This window comes from Harmonia axyridis, chromosome 4 (genome assembly GCF_914767665.1).
Source record: "Harmonia axyridis chromosome 4, icHarAxyr1.1, whole genome shotgun sequence".
NCBI lineage: Eukaryota > Metazoa > Arthropoda > Insecta > Coleoptera > Coccinellidae > Harmonia > Harmonia axyridis.
Window position 1 is genome coordinate 5,912,488 of NC_059504.1, and position 14,546 is coordinate 5,927,033.

The window sequence follows — 14,546 nt, forward strand, 5'->3', positions numbered from 1 at the left end:
TATATTTGCCGTTTTTTTATGTTTAATTTGATAATTTTATTCTGGCGTGGATATGTTCCAGTGTCACTCCAAGGCTTGGAGTGACAGAGTGACCCTAACCTGGAGAGCACTACTCCACATGGCACATAGGGTTGGCAACACTGATAATAAGTCTATGTTGGATTGACGTTTAAACTTGTTTTGTATATTTGTGATTTAAAAATAAGTTGTCGGTGTTATTAATTATTATTGTACTATTTTAAAGCGAATTCAGATTGCATATACAATAAATTGAGGTTTACTTTATCCTATGATATTGATCTCCAGAAATTTCCCAAGGTCCACTCTCAATTTTAGGTTAAGGGAGCCTCATTGCCCCATGCAACTTTTTGAATTATTTTAAAACAAATCATGGCAGATTCAGATAATTCAGTAAATCCTATAATGACAGAAGTCGCAAACCTCATAAAAAATTGGGAAAATGAAAATGGAAGACCTAATTATGATCCTTTGAAAACAATCATAAGGTATAATAACATTATTTGTAGTGATATCCGGTAACACTAAACAATTTCTTAGGTTAGCAGAAATTATCGAAATGGAGACTGAAAACTATATGAAAATGGATCCAGACCCATTTGATGAAAGGCACCCTTCAAGAATTGATCCAGATTGCAAACTTGGTCAAATTTTAAAAGCATTATTTAAAAAAGATAACTTCATGAATAAAGTATTTAGTTGGAGTTTTTAATTTGCCCCAAGTAATTAAATAATTTTTTAGCTGGTTAATGACTATATGAGGGACACCTATTATAGTAGACTTGCCATTACGAGAGATGTCACCCCTTTGAATATAGCATCTTGTCGACTTATGTTAGATATAATGCCAGGACTTGAAACTTCAGTCGTATTTGAAGTAAGTGTACTAGTTTGGTTATTTTAATAACTAAAATTACATCTTTCTAGCCTAATGAACAAAATCTAGTTTTACGTTTAATTAAGTGGACAACATCATCAGCAGAACCTCTTCAAAGTTATGCTACTGGTCTTTTAGCTGCTGCGTTGGAACTTCCTGAAGTTGCTAGGCATTATAGGTACAAGATTTTATTGGAAATGTAGATAAATAAACATCTAACAATATAACCATTTTTTATAGGGAGCACAATTCCAGACTGACGCCTATTTGCATTCAAAGACTACAAAAGTTACAGGTTGCCTCTAAATTTACATCTCCCAAGGTACCCTCTTCCAATAACAGACCATTTGCTCATTTATCTTCAGTTTCTTCCAGCACTGGCTGTAATAAAGAGAAGATAAATGGGACACCAACGAGCAGAAAAAGTATGTACTAGTTCTTAATAAATTATTTACATGTTAGCATGAAATATTAAGATATTACAACTCAGCAGTTAAAGACTACTTAATATTAATATCTTTGTATGAAAAAATCCTGTGTCATTTCTTATATTCAAATGATTATTTTTCTTCTAGTTAGGCAAAATGGCAGTACTAAAAATCTGAGTTTTCATGATGATGAGAATGATGCAGATGCCAATAGTTCTGTAAGTATATTTTGTCGAATTCTAATTTTCAATAAATGAATCGAAATTAATTAACATTTCATTAAAATATTTATGCAAAAAGAAAATTGAATCAACCAAATATTTTTGAATTATCTGTCCATAAGTTTAGTTGATGATAAAATAATTTCCATGAATATTTAAGAAAACTATTATAAAATGTAAGATTTTTATTTCAGAGAACTGAAAAACGTAAAAAAACCAAAACGAACCCTGAGACAGTAGCTACACAAATCTTATCAGAATCCCCAAGTAAACATGGCATGTTTTCTGATGCTAGTAACTCTTCATGGGCAGAACTTGAGAGTTATATGATAGGAAGCGTTCAAATGCATCCACTTACCCCAATTACACAACAAATACTTCTATTAAGATTCTTAACACCAATGGGCGAGTATCAAGAGTTTTTGCCTTATGTCTTCGAGAATAATGCTCTTGGTATTGTGCTCAACTATTTGAATATAAGGGAAACTAAAGAAGCCCGACTAGCTTTTGAAGCATTGAAGTATTTAGCCGCATTATTATGTCATAAAAAATTTTGTGTTGAATTCATACAGAGTGGAGGTCTAGAAGTAAGTTGGAGGCCTAATTTCTCGTAGATTATTCCTCACGATATACTTTTCTAGGTGATACTTGATGTGCCCAGGCCATCTATAGCAGCAACGGGAGTATCAATTTGTATTTATTATTTAGGTTATTGTGATGAGGCTATGGAAAGACTGTGTTTGCTTCCCAAATATGTCATCAGTAATTTAGTGAAGTAAGTACATTTGATTTCTGTAAACAGAATTGTTTTTATGATTATGCGTGATCCAAGGAAATGAATATTATAATTATAAAAAAAAATTAAAAATATTGAAATTGCCTTCGATGGAATAGACATATGATATCACAGTAAGTTGACTCTGAAATTGTATGTATACAGGGTGTCAACAAAGCTGAGCCTTTTTTTTAACAGGTGGTTATTATCATCGAATTAAATCATTTCACCAAAATTCTCATACATAGAACAATTTGACTACAAGTAACAATATTTGAATTGTTGAGAGCTATATAGATACATACTTTGTTTCTTCCCAATTGTTTTATAATTTTTTTTCAGTTATTCCCTGTGGCTCTTGGAATGTTCTCACGATTCAGGTAGATGTCATGCTATAATGTTTTTCGGACTGACCTTCAAGTTTAGAGCCATTTTGGAGGAATTTGATGCACAAGATGGCTTGCGAAAATTACACAATGTGGTGAGATTTTTAAAATATTTCCATCATGTGAATAATTTCAGAAAATATATTTATATTTTAGTCACTCTCTGATATTTTCTTGAAATGGAAAATGAAATGCTAATTTCACAAAACTTTCATTGTTATGTTTAAATAATTTTTGTGTTCATTGTAAACTTGTTTTTAGATCTTTTTAACTTTGTACTGCTTATTTCAGATTTCGACTCTTCCAATCTTACTACCCGAAGCAGACACTGGACAAATGAACGAAGACCAAGAATGTTCTGCTAGACAAGTTGTACGACATGTTTGCGTTGCATATAGAAGATATCTTGAGGCTCAACTCTATGTGAAATATGAAATAATTACTCGGTCTCAGATAAGACCTAACTCTCAACCAGTTCTCCAGAGTCAACCAAGTTATAAGGTAAAAAATAATAATTTTAATTAACAAATTGCTTCAGTAAAAATATTACAAATCAATCTCATCTTTACAATAAAATACTATGAAATAATAATTTATATTCAAATAATATTAACAATGAAAAACAATGCTCGTATATGACACTGCCTCTTTCTTGAACTTGCATTTTAGCAGCCTCTATGAATGTAACTTCTATAATTGCTATATTTTTTTGATTGAAAATTGAAATTGGCCATTTTTTATTTGCTCAATAAACGTCACTGATTAATTTGAGAGTATATGAAAAACCTGTTGAATGGCTTATTGATATAGCGTATGATCCGTATATCACCTTGGTTACTATGATTAGTAAGTTGGTGGTCCGTATATGTCAAATTCCTCGAAAACCGGTGACTATTCCCTTAAACTTCAGTGAGTTGCTCACCAAAGCAACCGTACTTTTATTGTGGTTAGGTTCGGTAACCACGCCTACTCCGGTTGGCAGTTGTCATTTTAATTTTCAAATTATAGTTTATGAATATTTTCCATGACATCTAACACTCAAAAACTTTATTATTTTGATTATGAAACAAATAGCCTTCAGAGCCATTAAGAATTATTAATTATTTACAAATTGAAAGAGATCGACCATTTATAACCTCCAAAATTCTGTCAATGAAAAATTTAGTTGACCATTGACAAGTGTCAAGCGGTTCGTAAATACGAAGCAGGTTATCTGAAACATTGAAAACCTCTAGTAACTGCTCTGAAATTCTCAGCAATATACGGACCATACCCATAATATGAAAAAAAAATTTTTTATAAAGATCACTCATGTTAAGCCTCAATTTTTTCAAGCAGAGTTAACAATGCTCTTGACACTTTTCAACAATTAATCATTCAAATGGTATTTTCTATATAAACAAATATTTGTTTCTATTTCACTGTTGATCTGACACTTATGGATTCTTATGCAGGCTTGCAAACAATCACCAGAGGAAGTACAAGAGCAAATCGAAACTTTACTTCAACACATGCCATTCAGGGGTCATTGGGGACCTGTCGACCAGTTACTCAAGTTGGGTTGCATCAATCTTCTCTTGAAGATAATTGCTTTTGCATATGAGTGGAACTATAGCGGGAGAGCTGAAACTGTACGTTCGGCATTGGATGTGCTGGCAATAGCTTGCGTTCTTCCTAAAGTACAGTTATTATTTTGTGAACGAGTGGACTTACCAGATGATCATCTCACTGTGGGTGAGTATTTTGGTTAACTTGATTTTGAAAGTGTTATCACAAGGAAGTTTTTTTGGTTCATAGTTCAATGCTACCAACTCGCTAGTTTTAAATTATGCTAGACTGATGTTTATGTCTGGAAATGTTTCAGGTATGAATATAATCTTAGGGGCAGCTGAAGGAGAAATTGTAGCTGATGCAGATGTTCAAAAAGCAGCATTAAGGGTTATAGTGAATTGTGTTTGTGGCCCAGTGCATAGGGTGAGTTATTTAAGATTCACACTATTTTGTAACCTGATTTTTTGTAAAGTCGGCCTTTTCCATTTACTCTCCACATATCAATGTTCACAATTTAATTATTTGTAATCAATTATGTTAAATGTGCACTTTTTGGAGGTTAAGTTCTTCCTAGAAGTCTATTTGCAGAATCAAAATTTTTTCAGTACAAAAAGTAACAGACCAGAATCACCCAGTTTCTCATATTCTTATTCAATATTCATTAATGCTCTCTGAAATATGTGTTGATATTATTATAATTTTTTTAGATCGGTGGTATGACCAGGTTTACAAATAATCCGCATTCTCCTAGTAAGAAATTAAAACTGAAAAGTTCAGAGGATTTGATTCAGAAAGTGTGGGATTGTGTTAGGTCTAATAGCGGAATAATGGTTCTATTAACATTAATGAATGTGAAGACGCCTATCACAGATGCAGATTCTATTAGAACTCTTGCGTGTAAAGCGTTGGCGGGGTTAGCCAGATCGGAGACTGTCAAACAAATTATTTCAAAACTACCCTTAATTACCAGTGGACAACTCCAAAGTAAGAACAATCAGAACTCAAGAGTCAGTTCTTTAATAAATTGGTTTGTTTTTAGATTTGATCAGGGACCCCATTCTACAAGAAAAGCGTCAAGAACATGTATCTTTCCAAAAATATGCGTTAGAATTGTTGGAGAGACTTTCTGGAAATGCGAAACAAACTGGCAAAGATTTGGAAATATCACTTGCTAATATACATAGGGTAAATTACCATGAAACATTCTGTAAAATATGTATGTACAATGGAGATTTTCAGGCTAACGTTGTTGCACAGACGAAAATACAGTTCAACGAGGAACAATTATTACAGTTGATGCATCAGCATCTTGTGGCGAAAGGATTATCGGAAACAGCCTCCCAGTTAGTGAAGGAAGCGAATTTGAGTCATGCCTTAGCAAGTAATATGCCAAAATTCAAATATTCTTCCACATTGACTCCAGTCAGGGTAAGTAAATTGATAGCATAACAGGCCAATTGAAAAGTCCCCAGTGTACCATAGTGAAACACATCTTTTTGGCAAAATTTGATTTTATTATGCAACATAGTTGCCTTCGAGGGCGATACAGCGATTATAGCGATCTTCCAACTTTTCAATACCATTTTTGTAGTACGATTTGTCTTTCGCTTCAAAATAGACCTCTGTTTCGGCGATTACTTCTTCATTGGCGCTAAATTTCTTTTCACCAAGCATTCTTTTGAGGTCTGAGAACATAAATTCAGGTTTATTGCATTCAAACGGCTTCAAACACTGCTCACGTTGATGCTTTTGATCGATTGTGAGCTCGCGCGGCACCCATTTTCTGATGCACAAATATTCGTGAATGATATGATGTACACTTTTAGATGATATCTTCACAATGTCTGCTATCTCGATCAACTTCACTTTACGGTCATTCGAAATTATTTTGTGAAATTTTTTGATTTTTTCGACGGTGACAGCCTCTTTTGGGCGTCCACTGCGTTCGCCGCCTTCGGTGCTCATTTCACCACGTTCAAACTTAGCGTACCAATCCATGATGGTTTATTTTTCTGGTGCAGACCCCAGAAACTATTCATCAAGCCAAGATTTTGCTTCAACTGTATATTTTCCCTTCAAAAAGCAATATTTTATCAGCACACGAAATTTTTTTTTCCATCTTTTTTCAAATAACAGAAGTAGTTACAATCACAACGCAATATCTCACAAACTAATGGTCGGACTGCTGTCAAATTTTGACACGTATCGTTTGAAGGTTGGTACCAACTAAAAATCATATGGATTTAATACTAGCACCGCCATCTGTGCATAAGACCGGGGGCTTTTCTATTGGCCTAATATATTATGGGTGGTGGACGGTGGAATTTCTGGAAATGCTTTTCCAATTTTGAATTTAATAAATTCAATACTTGTTCGAATTTCAGAATCGCAGTGCGTTTTCATCTCCAAGAAATTTATCGATAAACATGAACGCGGAAAATGCTAATAATACATCGACCCCACAAATCAAAATAATCAAGTGAGTTCAGAAGATTTAAAACAATGATTGGATTTTCTCATGTATTATTCTTCATTTTAGGAAAAATCAGAATGCTATCGTTAACAACCCAGTGCATAATTCAAGATTAGAAAAACCAATCAGTAATGAACTTACACCACACAGGAGTTTGTTGGAAGAACATTTCTGCACTCAGGAAACGCCAAGAGTGACGCTCACCTCAATCATTACAGAGTATCTCACTAATCAACATGCCCTATGCAAGAATCCAATGGCTACATGTCCTCAATTTAATCTTTTTGTGTGAGTACCTGTGTGATTTTCAACGAACATTGTTTTTTTTTAATATTATTAATTTTTTTAATTCAATTTTTAATTTAATTTTTTTAATTTTTTTTTTATTTGTTTTTAATATATTTTTTAATTTTTTTAAATATTTTTTCATTTTTTTAATATTTAATTTTTTTTTTATTATTCATATTAGTTCGTATTTTTCATCTTTTGTCAATGAATTTATTGTGATATTTTTATTTCTTCACAATACTTTCCAATTGCAGTCCCCATAAATGTCCCGATCCAAAACCAAGGATAGCAGCTGCCAATAATATGGTTTTAAGATGTGCTCGACGAGCTATAGGTTACCACTCAAGAACTATGGATAGAAAATTTATCCACTCCAGATTTTGTCCTGTCCAAACAATAAGATCTGTAAGCGAAGAAGGATTCTTCACCTCAGTCAGATTTTTGGTAATTTATTGAAAGCAACTTTATAAATTTCATTGAATTTATTTTTTCGTCTTAATTTTCAGCCTGGTGGTAGAAATTTACTCGTTGGTGATTACTATGGAGAGATTCATAACTTTAATCGTTATTCCGGGAATGTGGTCTCTAGTTTTAATGCCCATGAAAATTATATTACCAATATGGAACCAAGTAGAGACGGTGAATTGTTATTAACAAGTTCTGTATACAACACTTGGGGAAAACCTATTTCAGCTTTGTGGAAGTTTGAAGGATACCAATCAAAGTAATTAAAAAACCGATATTATTACTTGCTAATAAATACTGCAAAGAATATTCTGCTATTAGTCTGAACATATTACTTAGCTGCAGTTATCTTTAAGATTTGTCTAGTTATCGATATATTTCAACACTTTTCTTTTAGATGGACCTTTGAAGAGGAAGAACATGTGGAGTTTGCCAAAGTTGTTCAAGATAAAATCTTGGGGACAAAAGGAGAAGTTGCATCTATATACGATGTCCACACTGGCCATATGGTTTCGAAATTTGTCCCAACCGTGGGAAACCAATATACAAAGAACAAAGCAACTTTCAGTCTTCAAGATGATCTAATTTTATCCGATGGCGTCCTTTTCGATGTGAATTCAGGAAAGCAAATACACAAATTGGACAAATTGAATCAAATGCAAAGCGGAGTATTTCATCCAAATGGCTTAGAAGTAAATATTCTTTTATAATTATTTGTCTTTTTTTTGAATTTTTGTTTTTATTCATTCTCTTCAATGTTCATTGATTTTATATTACAGATTGTTTCCAACAGTGAAGTTTGGGATATGAGAACTTTCCATCTATTGAGAACAGTACCTGCTCTGAATCAGTGCACTGTTATTTTCTCAGGTGTCAACAATGTCATTTACGCATCTGTTTTGGAACAAGAATTAGACGATGAAGATCTTAAATATGATACAAGCTTCAAAACGTTAGATGCAATTGATTATTCCAGCATAGGTAAGTCAAAAAAGTGAATAATCTAAATGAGACATAACTGGTTGGACTTTTAATAAAAATAAACATTAATTTGATAAAAAAAATTTAGAGTTACCTTAGTAGCAACTTAAAGTTTTCGCTAAACACTTATAAAGATTCTGAAGATGGGAGTGCGGTGACAACTTCAATATTTGAATTTTACAATCACTTTCCTTATAAAAAAATTTTTTTTAACAGCTACCATTGATGTCAAGAAAAACATCTATGATTTGGCGGTGAATCATTGCGATAGTCAATTAGCTCTTGTTGAAAATCAAGGAGTATATCAATCGGTCCAAGAATCTGTTGTCAGAGTTTATGATGTAGGCCGAACAAGGGAGGATATTGATGAAGAACAAGATGAAGACGAAGAAGATGAAGATATGGATGCAAGCGATGAAGACGGTTCGGACAATGGTGGTAAGTTAATTATAAATAAAAGTTTGGGTATGGTCCGTATATCCCCTTGGTTACTATGGTTAGTAAGTTGGTGGTTCGTTAATGTCAAATTCCTCAAAAACCGGTGACTATTTTCTCAAACTTCGGTGAGTTATCTGCCACCAGAGCAACCGTACTTTTATTTTGGTTAGGTTCGGTAACCACGCCCACTCTGGTTGTCATTTTAATTTTCAGATTATTGTTTATGAACATTTTCCATGAGATCTAACACTCGAAAACTTTATTATTTTAATTATGAAACAAATACACTTCAGAGGCCATTAAGAACGTTTATTACTATTTGTTTACAAATTAAAAGAGATCACCCATTTATAACCTCCAAATTCTGTCAAAGAAAAATTTGGTTGACCAATGACAGGTGTCAAGCGGTCCGTAAATACGAAGCAGGTTACTTCTCGGCGATATACGGACCATACCCTTTTATTGGGAGAAATAATGCATCTAGAAAATTTGAAAATTTTTAGATGAAATTTGTCGTTTTTTAGACTCCGTTCTACAAGAAGTGGTTGATTTTAACAATGATCATTCTAACAATGAGGATGATGATGGCAATGGTAGCGATAGTGGATCAGACAGTTGGACAAGCCTCTCATCAAATGACTCGGATAGTGGGGAGTCTATGATAGACGATGTGTTACTATTTTAATCGATCTAAAAGTTTAAATATGGAATTTTGTGATAAAAGCTGTCTCTTCATAACTTCTTATGGTTCGAAATGATTTTATGTTTGTGGCAGAATTATTGCAGTGCAATTTCTTCGTGTACTGTGGAGATAAATAAGATAACCTGTATATGTAATTTATTCTATCACATAAAACATCAAGACGTAAATTGAATTGTTGATTAAATGTTTTTTTTTTATAATTGTACACCTAGATATTAATCACAAAAATTGCAGGGAATTGGGCGAGACATATATCTGTACATTTTTTTTTCAATTGTAAAACTGTATATACCAAATTCTGAAGACAAAGGCTTTATTTTTTCAGTTTATTTATTAACCCCAACAAAATGAAAATTGATCCCATCAACCTACAATGTTGCCTTACTTAGGCCTTATAGGTTTTAGCTCATTATTTACAATAATAAAACTTTGAAGAAAAAATTCGACTCCATCTAAAATTTTCACAGTTCGCTTTTTGGAATGTGTAGTATATGAAAATCGAACAAAAAAACTGAGCTTTTAGAGCTTTTCTTGGAACCAAAAACAACCAATGGTTTTTTAAGGCCAAAAATCAACCAAACAGTTCAAAAAAAAGCATTTTTCTGAAATTTAACAACACATCAATTATGAAATTTAGAAGATTCATTATTACGATTTTACTGAATACAATATTTTTTATCTCAAAGTCTTGGCACTTATCTATTCTTTGGAATGTTCATTCATATTCAGAAACAAATGTTTTTAGTTTCGATTTTTTTATTTATTCAGTCAAAAAGCGTAAGTTAAGTTAATTTTATTTAATGAAACTAAGTATAGCGTTTGTCAGGTAATAAAAAAACCCAAAATTTTCATCATAAAATCAAGAATGAATTGATGAAAATAATATTTAACCGAAAAACATTTTCGTCAGGTTCCCCTTTTTCATGGAAAAATCTTCGTTCTTTGTATTGGCGAGATTGAACTAGAAACAAAAAAATTAATGGCACATTTTCGGGCTCGATTTTTGAGAGAATTAATTTGGTGAAAATCGCAACCTCATAAATTCAACTGTTTTCAAGCTATAAGGGAAAATGAAAAGTTCTCATAGCTTCTTACTGTTGGTACTATAAACACGAAACAAAAGCATTCTACACGCAGTAGTTTTTTCAGTAGAAACAATTGGTGTAATCTATTCGTTTTTTATTCCATTATAGTTTTGAGTTATAATACAAACTTGCTTTTTTAAATGAAAATCATAAAAATTTCTTCTATGACAAAAAAGCCCTTTTTTTCCTTTTCCAAAAATATATTATACAAGAATGATATATATATGTATACTAGGAGTTATTGGTAAAAAACTTTAACACCCTGTGGTTCGAAAACGAAGCTTGGAAACATTTGTTCTACCCGATGCACTAAAATCAAACAATAAAAATTATCGCAAGTTTCAGTTTCACACAGCAAACCAACCTACTGCCTATCTAATATGATAATTTTGTGAACTTCATAGATAATTAAAATATTCTGTGGCCACCAAGGTCTCCGGATTTAACACCGTTAAATATTTTTCAAATTGATTAATTTTCTTCTAGCTCAAAGGGATTCTGATAAGATCCTTTTACTAGACAACGAATTTGGGACACCTGATACAATTGTGTACAATACCTCAGTAAATTTTTAAATTCTCGGTTATCCCACCATTCGCTAGATAAAGAATAGGTTGTGGAAGGACACAGTAATAAAGCCTACACAGAGTAATCGTGTTCTTCCCAATTCATCCAGGCGGCAAGTCTAAGAAAGGCTTTAGGGGACTCAATATATGAAAAACAAACTCATTATTCTATACAGAAATTTTAAAAGTCATCATTTACATCTTCAAATCTACGGAAAGAAGAGAGAAAATTTATTTTCTAAAATAAAAATCGCTATCCCATTAAGCATTTTATATATATACTGGGTCGTCCAGATTTTAGTGCATCGGATAGAACAAATCTTTCCAAGCACAGGGTGTTAAAGTTTTTTACCAATAACTCCTAGTATTTTTACATTCATTGTTTTAATTTTTTTAGGTATTCGAGTCTTGATGATGTAGTGTTTCGAATTAGAAGTGTCTCCTGCCAATCTCATTCAGTGGCGTAGATATAGAGGGCGATAATTGTTTTCTTATTGAAAATCTACACCACTGTCTTTTTTTGGAAAAAATGGTTTAATTTCTGAAATAAACAGAGCTTCATTAAAAAAAAATTGGTCTCCTGAATTATTTCCATAGAATGTACCATTTTCGAGAAAATACTATCTACAAAAATGTATATGATGGTTTAATCATTAGAAAATTCTACAACAATTCACGTTTTTATATGATCCCACCGTGTCTAACTCAATAATGACACAGCAAAAATCGTGAGAATACAAAAGCTTAAATCGAATTCTCGATTTCGATAATTCCATATTATTTTACATCAATCGTCGAAAAGCCAAGCATTGCGTGCATTAGAACAATAATTAAAGTATAATTATCAGCACCGTAAGGATTGCGAAGTTGCGTCATAGGGATTCTCCGAAAATCCGGTTCATTGCGAGTTGAAAATTGACGTAATGCCAGGTGCAAAGTTATATGGAATAGAGAAGGAGAGCTGAGGAGGTATCGCTAGCGCTTTGTACACGAATTGGCTTGTGTAAGCCGGCGTTGACACTTTTTGACTTTGCGCAAGTTTTTACATCAATCAAGGATCAATGTCGGATATCCATCACTGGGAAATTCCCTTGCGTAGGTAACCTGTATAGTCGATATATTGCGATTTGATCATAAGGAAAATCAACCCATAATAACCTAGTGTGACATAACAGGCCAATTGAATAGTCCCCGGTCTACCATAGTAAAACACATTGGCAAAATTCGATTTTATTATTTAACATAGTTGCCTTTTCGATACCATTTGTTCATTACGATTTGTCTTTTGCTTCAAAATAGGCCTCAGTTTCGGCGATTACTTCTTCATTGGCGATAAATTTCTTTCCTGCGAGCAGTCTTTTCAGGTCTGAGAACAGAAAAAAGTGGCTGGGTGCCAGATCTCTCGAATACGGTGGATGCAGAAGCAATTCGAAGCCCAATTTATGCAATTTTGCCATTGTTTTCATTGATTTGTGAGACGGCGCATTATCTTGATGAAAAAGCACCTTTTTTTTCAAATGGGAGCGTTTTTTTTAAGATTTCATCCTTTAAACGATCCAATAAAGCTATATACCTGGCGCATCCCAGAATACTGATGCCATAACCTTGCCAGCTGACTGTTCAACGTGTGCAGTCCACTCAGCTGACTGTCGATTTGACTCCGGAATGAAAGGGTGGAGCCATGTTTCATCCATTGTCACATATCAATGCAAAAATTTAGATTTATTGCGCTTAAACAGCTTCAAACATTGCTCAAAATCATTAGCACGTTGTTGCTTTTGATCGATTGTGAGCTTGCGCGTTACCCATTTTGCACACAGCTTTCTCATGTACAAATATTCTTGAATGATATGATGTACACGTTCAGATGATATCTTTACAATGTCTGCTATCTCGATCAACTTCACTTTACGATCATTCAAAATTATTTTGTGAACTTTTTTGATTTTTTCATCGGTGACAGCCTCTTCATCAAACCAAGATTTTGCTTCAACTGTTTTTTTTCCCTTCAAAAAACAATATTTTATCAGCACACGAAATTCTTTTTTCCAACTTTTTTCAAATGACAAAAGTAGCTACACTCACAACGCAATATCTCACGAACTAATGGTCGAACTGCTGTCAAATTTTGACACGTATCGTTTGGTACCACAGAACACTAAATATATAGTTGGTTGGTCGGTTGGTGCTAACTAAAAACCATATGGATTTAATACTAGCACCGCCATCTGTGCATCATACCGGGGACTTTTCATTTGGCCTAATACACACATCGTCAAAAGTCTTACCACCCCCATATCAACTCTCAACTTGTTGAATGTAACATAACAATTTGTTGTGTGTGGAATCTTCACTATCTTATCACTTAAATGAAAACAATAAACCAGCAAAAAATGTTTCTTGTTCGGGAGAATACAGGTGCAGTATTCGAAGTAAATCAGTTTTCAGCTAATAACGAGATTTGTAACATTGAGAATATTCCGTGGAAAATGCCGGGACATCCAATTTCTCAGTTTGACAGGGCAAGAATAATAGCCCTACATCAAGAAGTTTTGTCAAACCACCAGATTGCGTAACGTTTGAATATTCCAAGGATTTCAGAAAGGTGCATAGTGGCCCTTTTCCTGGAAACCGGCTGCGTTGCCCAGAGACCGGTGCCTGGTCGACCCAGAGTAACATCTGCAAGGGAAGACTATTATATCGCAAATTTTACTCTTAGGAATCGAACGGTATCTGTAACAGCCCTTTGAAGTCATTTTTGAGGACATATAGATGGTTAGTTTCAACCAGTACCATAAGGAGACGGTTGCGTTACTCAAATTCAAGGCAAGAAGACCTTTAAGAGTACCTCGGCTATCACCTGGACATAGAGCTAGCCTTCGGCAATGGACAGAACACCACCAAGACTAGCTTTTACCACAATGTCGCAATGTACTTTTTTCGGACGATCACGATTTAGTTTACAAAGTGATAGTCAACGAGAAAGGGTTTGCAAAGGTCCAGGCAGACTAGAGCGACTCAATTTCGCCCAGGAAGTTGTGCCCTTTCAAGGCGAATAAATAATATGCTTGGGAGGTATAATGTTCGGTCGCCGTACCCCTCTTATTATCGTTGAACGAACAACGGCTGGTGCCATCTACGTAGAAAACATCAATGAACCAATCATTGTTCCTCTGCGCAACGAATTTAGGGATAATTTCATTTATCAGGATGATAAGGCCCCACCACACCGCACAAGTGTTCAAAACATTTTTCAAGAGAACAATATCCTGAAAATGAACTGGCCAGCAA

At 33.8% G+C, this 14,546-nt stretch overlaps 1 protein-coding gene across 3 annotated transcripts; it reads left to right on the forward strand.

Moving 5' to 3' along the window:
- Nucleotides 1–135: 135 nt before the first annotated feature.
- LOC123678779 (protein mahjong) lies at nt 136–9,925 on the forward strand. Of its 3 annotated transcripts, XM_045615994.1 has the most exons (24): nt 136–275; nt 337–506; nt 559–709; nt 761–895; nt 946–1,073; nt 1,136–1,320; nt 1,471–1,541; nt 1,739–2,131; nt 2,186–2,319; nt 2,662–2,800; nt 2,997–3,206; nt 4,160–4,439; nt 4,570–4,679; nt 4,964–5,240; nt 5,296–5,441; nt 5,496–5,684; nt 6,641–6,735; nt 6,796–7,017; nt 7,272–7,461; nt 7,524–7,741; nt 7,880–8,174; nt 8,262–8,463; nt 8,680–8,901; nt 9,405–9,925. In XM_045615994.1, the coding sequence occupies exons 2-24, from the start codon at nt 391–393 to the stop codon at nt 9,584–9,586; spliced, it is 4,290 nt and encodes a 1,429-aa protein (XP_045471950.1). In that variant the 5' UTR covers nt 136–275; nt 337–390; the 3' UTR covers nt 9,587–9,925. The 3 variants fall into 3 exon arrangements, with proteins under 3 accessions (XP_045471950.1, XP_045471949.1, XP_045471952.1); XM_045615993.1 differs by having other exon boundaries at nt 136–506; XM_045615996.1 differs by having other exon boundaries at nt 136–506; nt 9,426–9,925.
- Nucleotides 9,926–14,546: the final 4,621 nt, after the last annotated feature.

Excerpts from the sequence above, each read along its gene's own strand:
- LOC123678779 (XM_045615993.1), top strand. The coding sequence starts at position 391 with ATGGCAGATTCAGATAATTCAGTAAATCCTATAATGACAGAAGTCGCA. Across the intron at positions 1,074-1,135 it reads GAAGTTGCTAGGCATTATAG|GGAGCACAATTCCAGACTGA; the intron begins GTACAAGATTTT and ends CATTTTTTATAG. Across the intron at positions 8,464-8,679 it reads AATTGATTATTCCAGCATAG|CTACCATTGATGTCAAGAAA; the intron begins GTAAGTCAAAAA and ends TTTTTTTAACAG.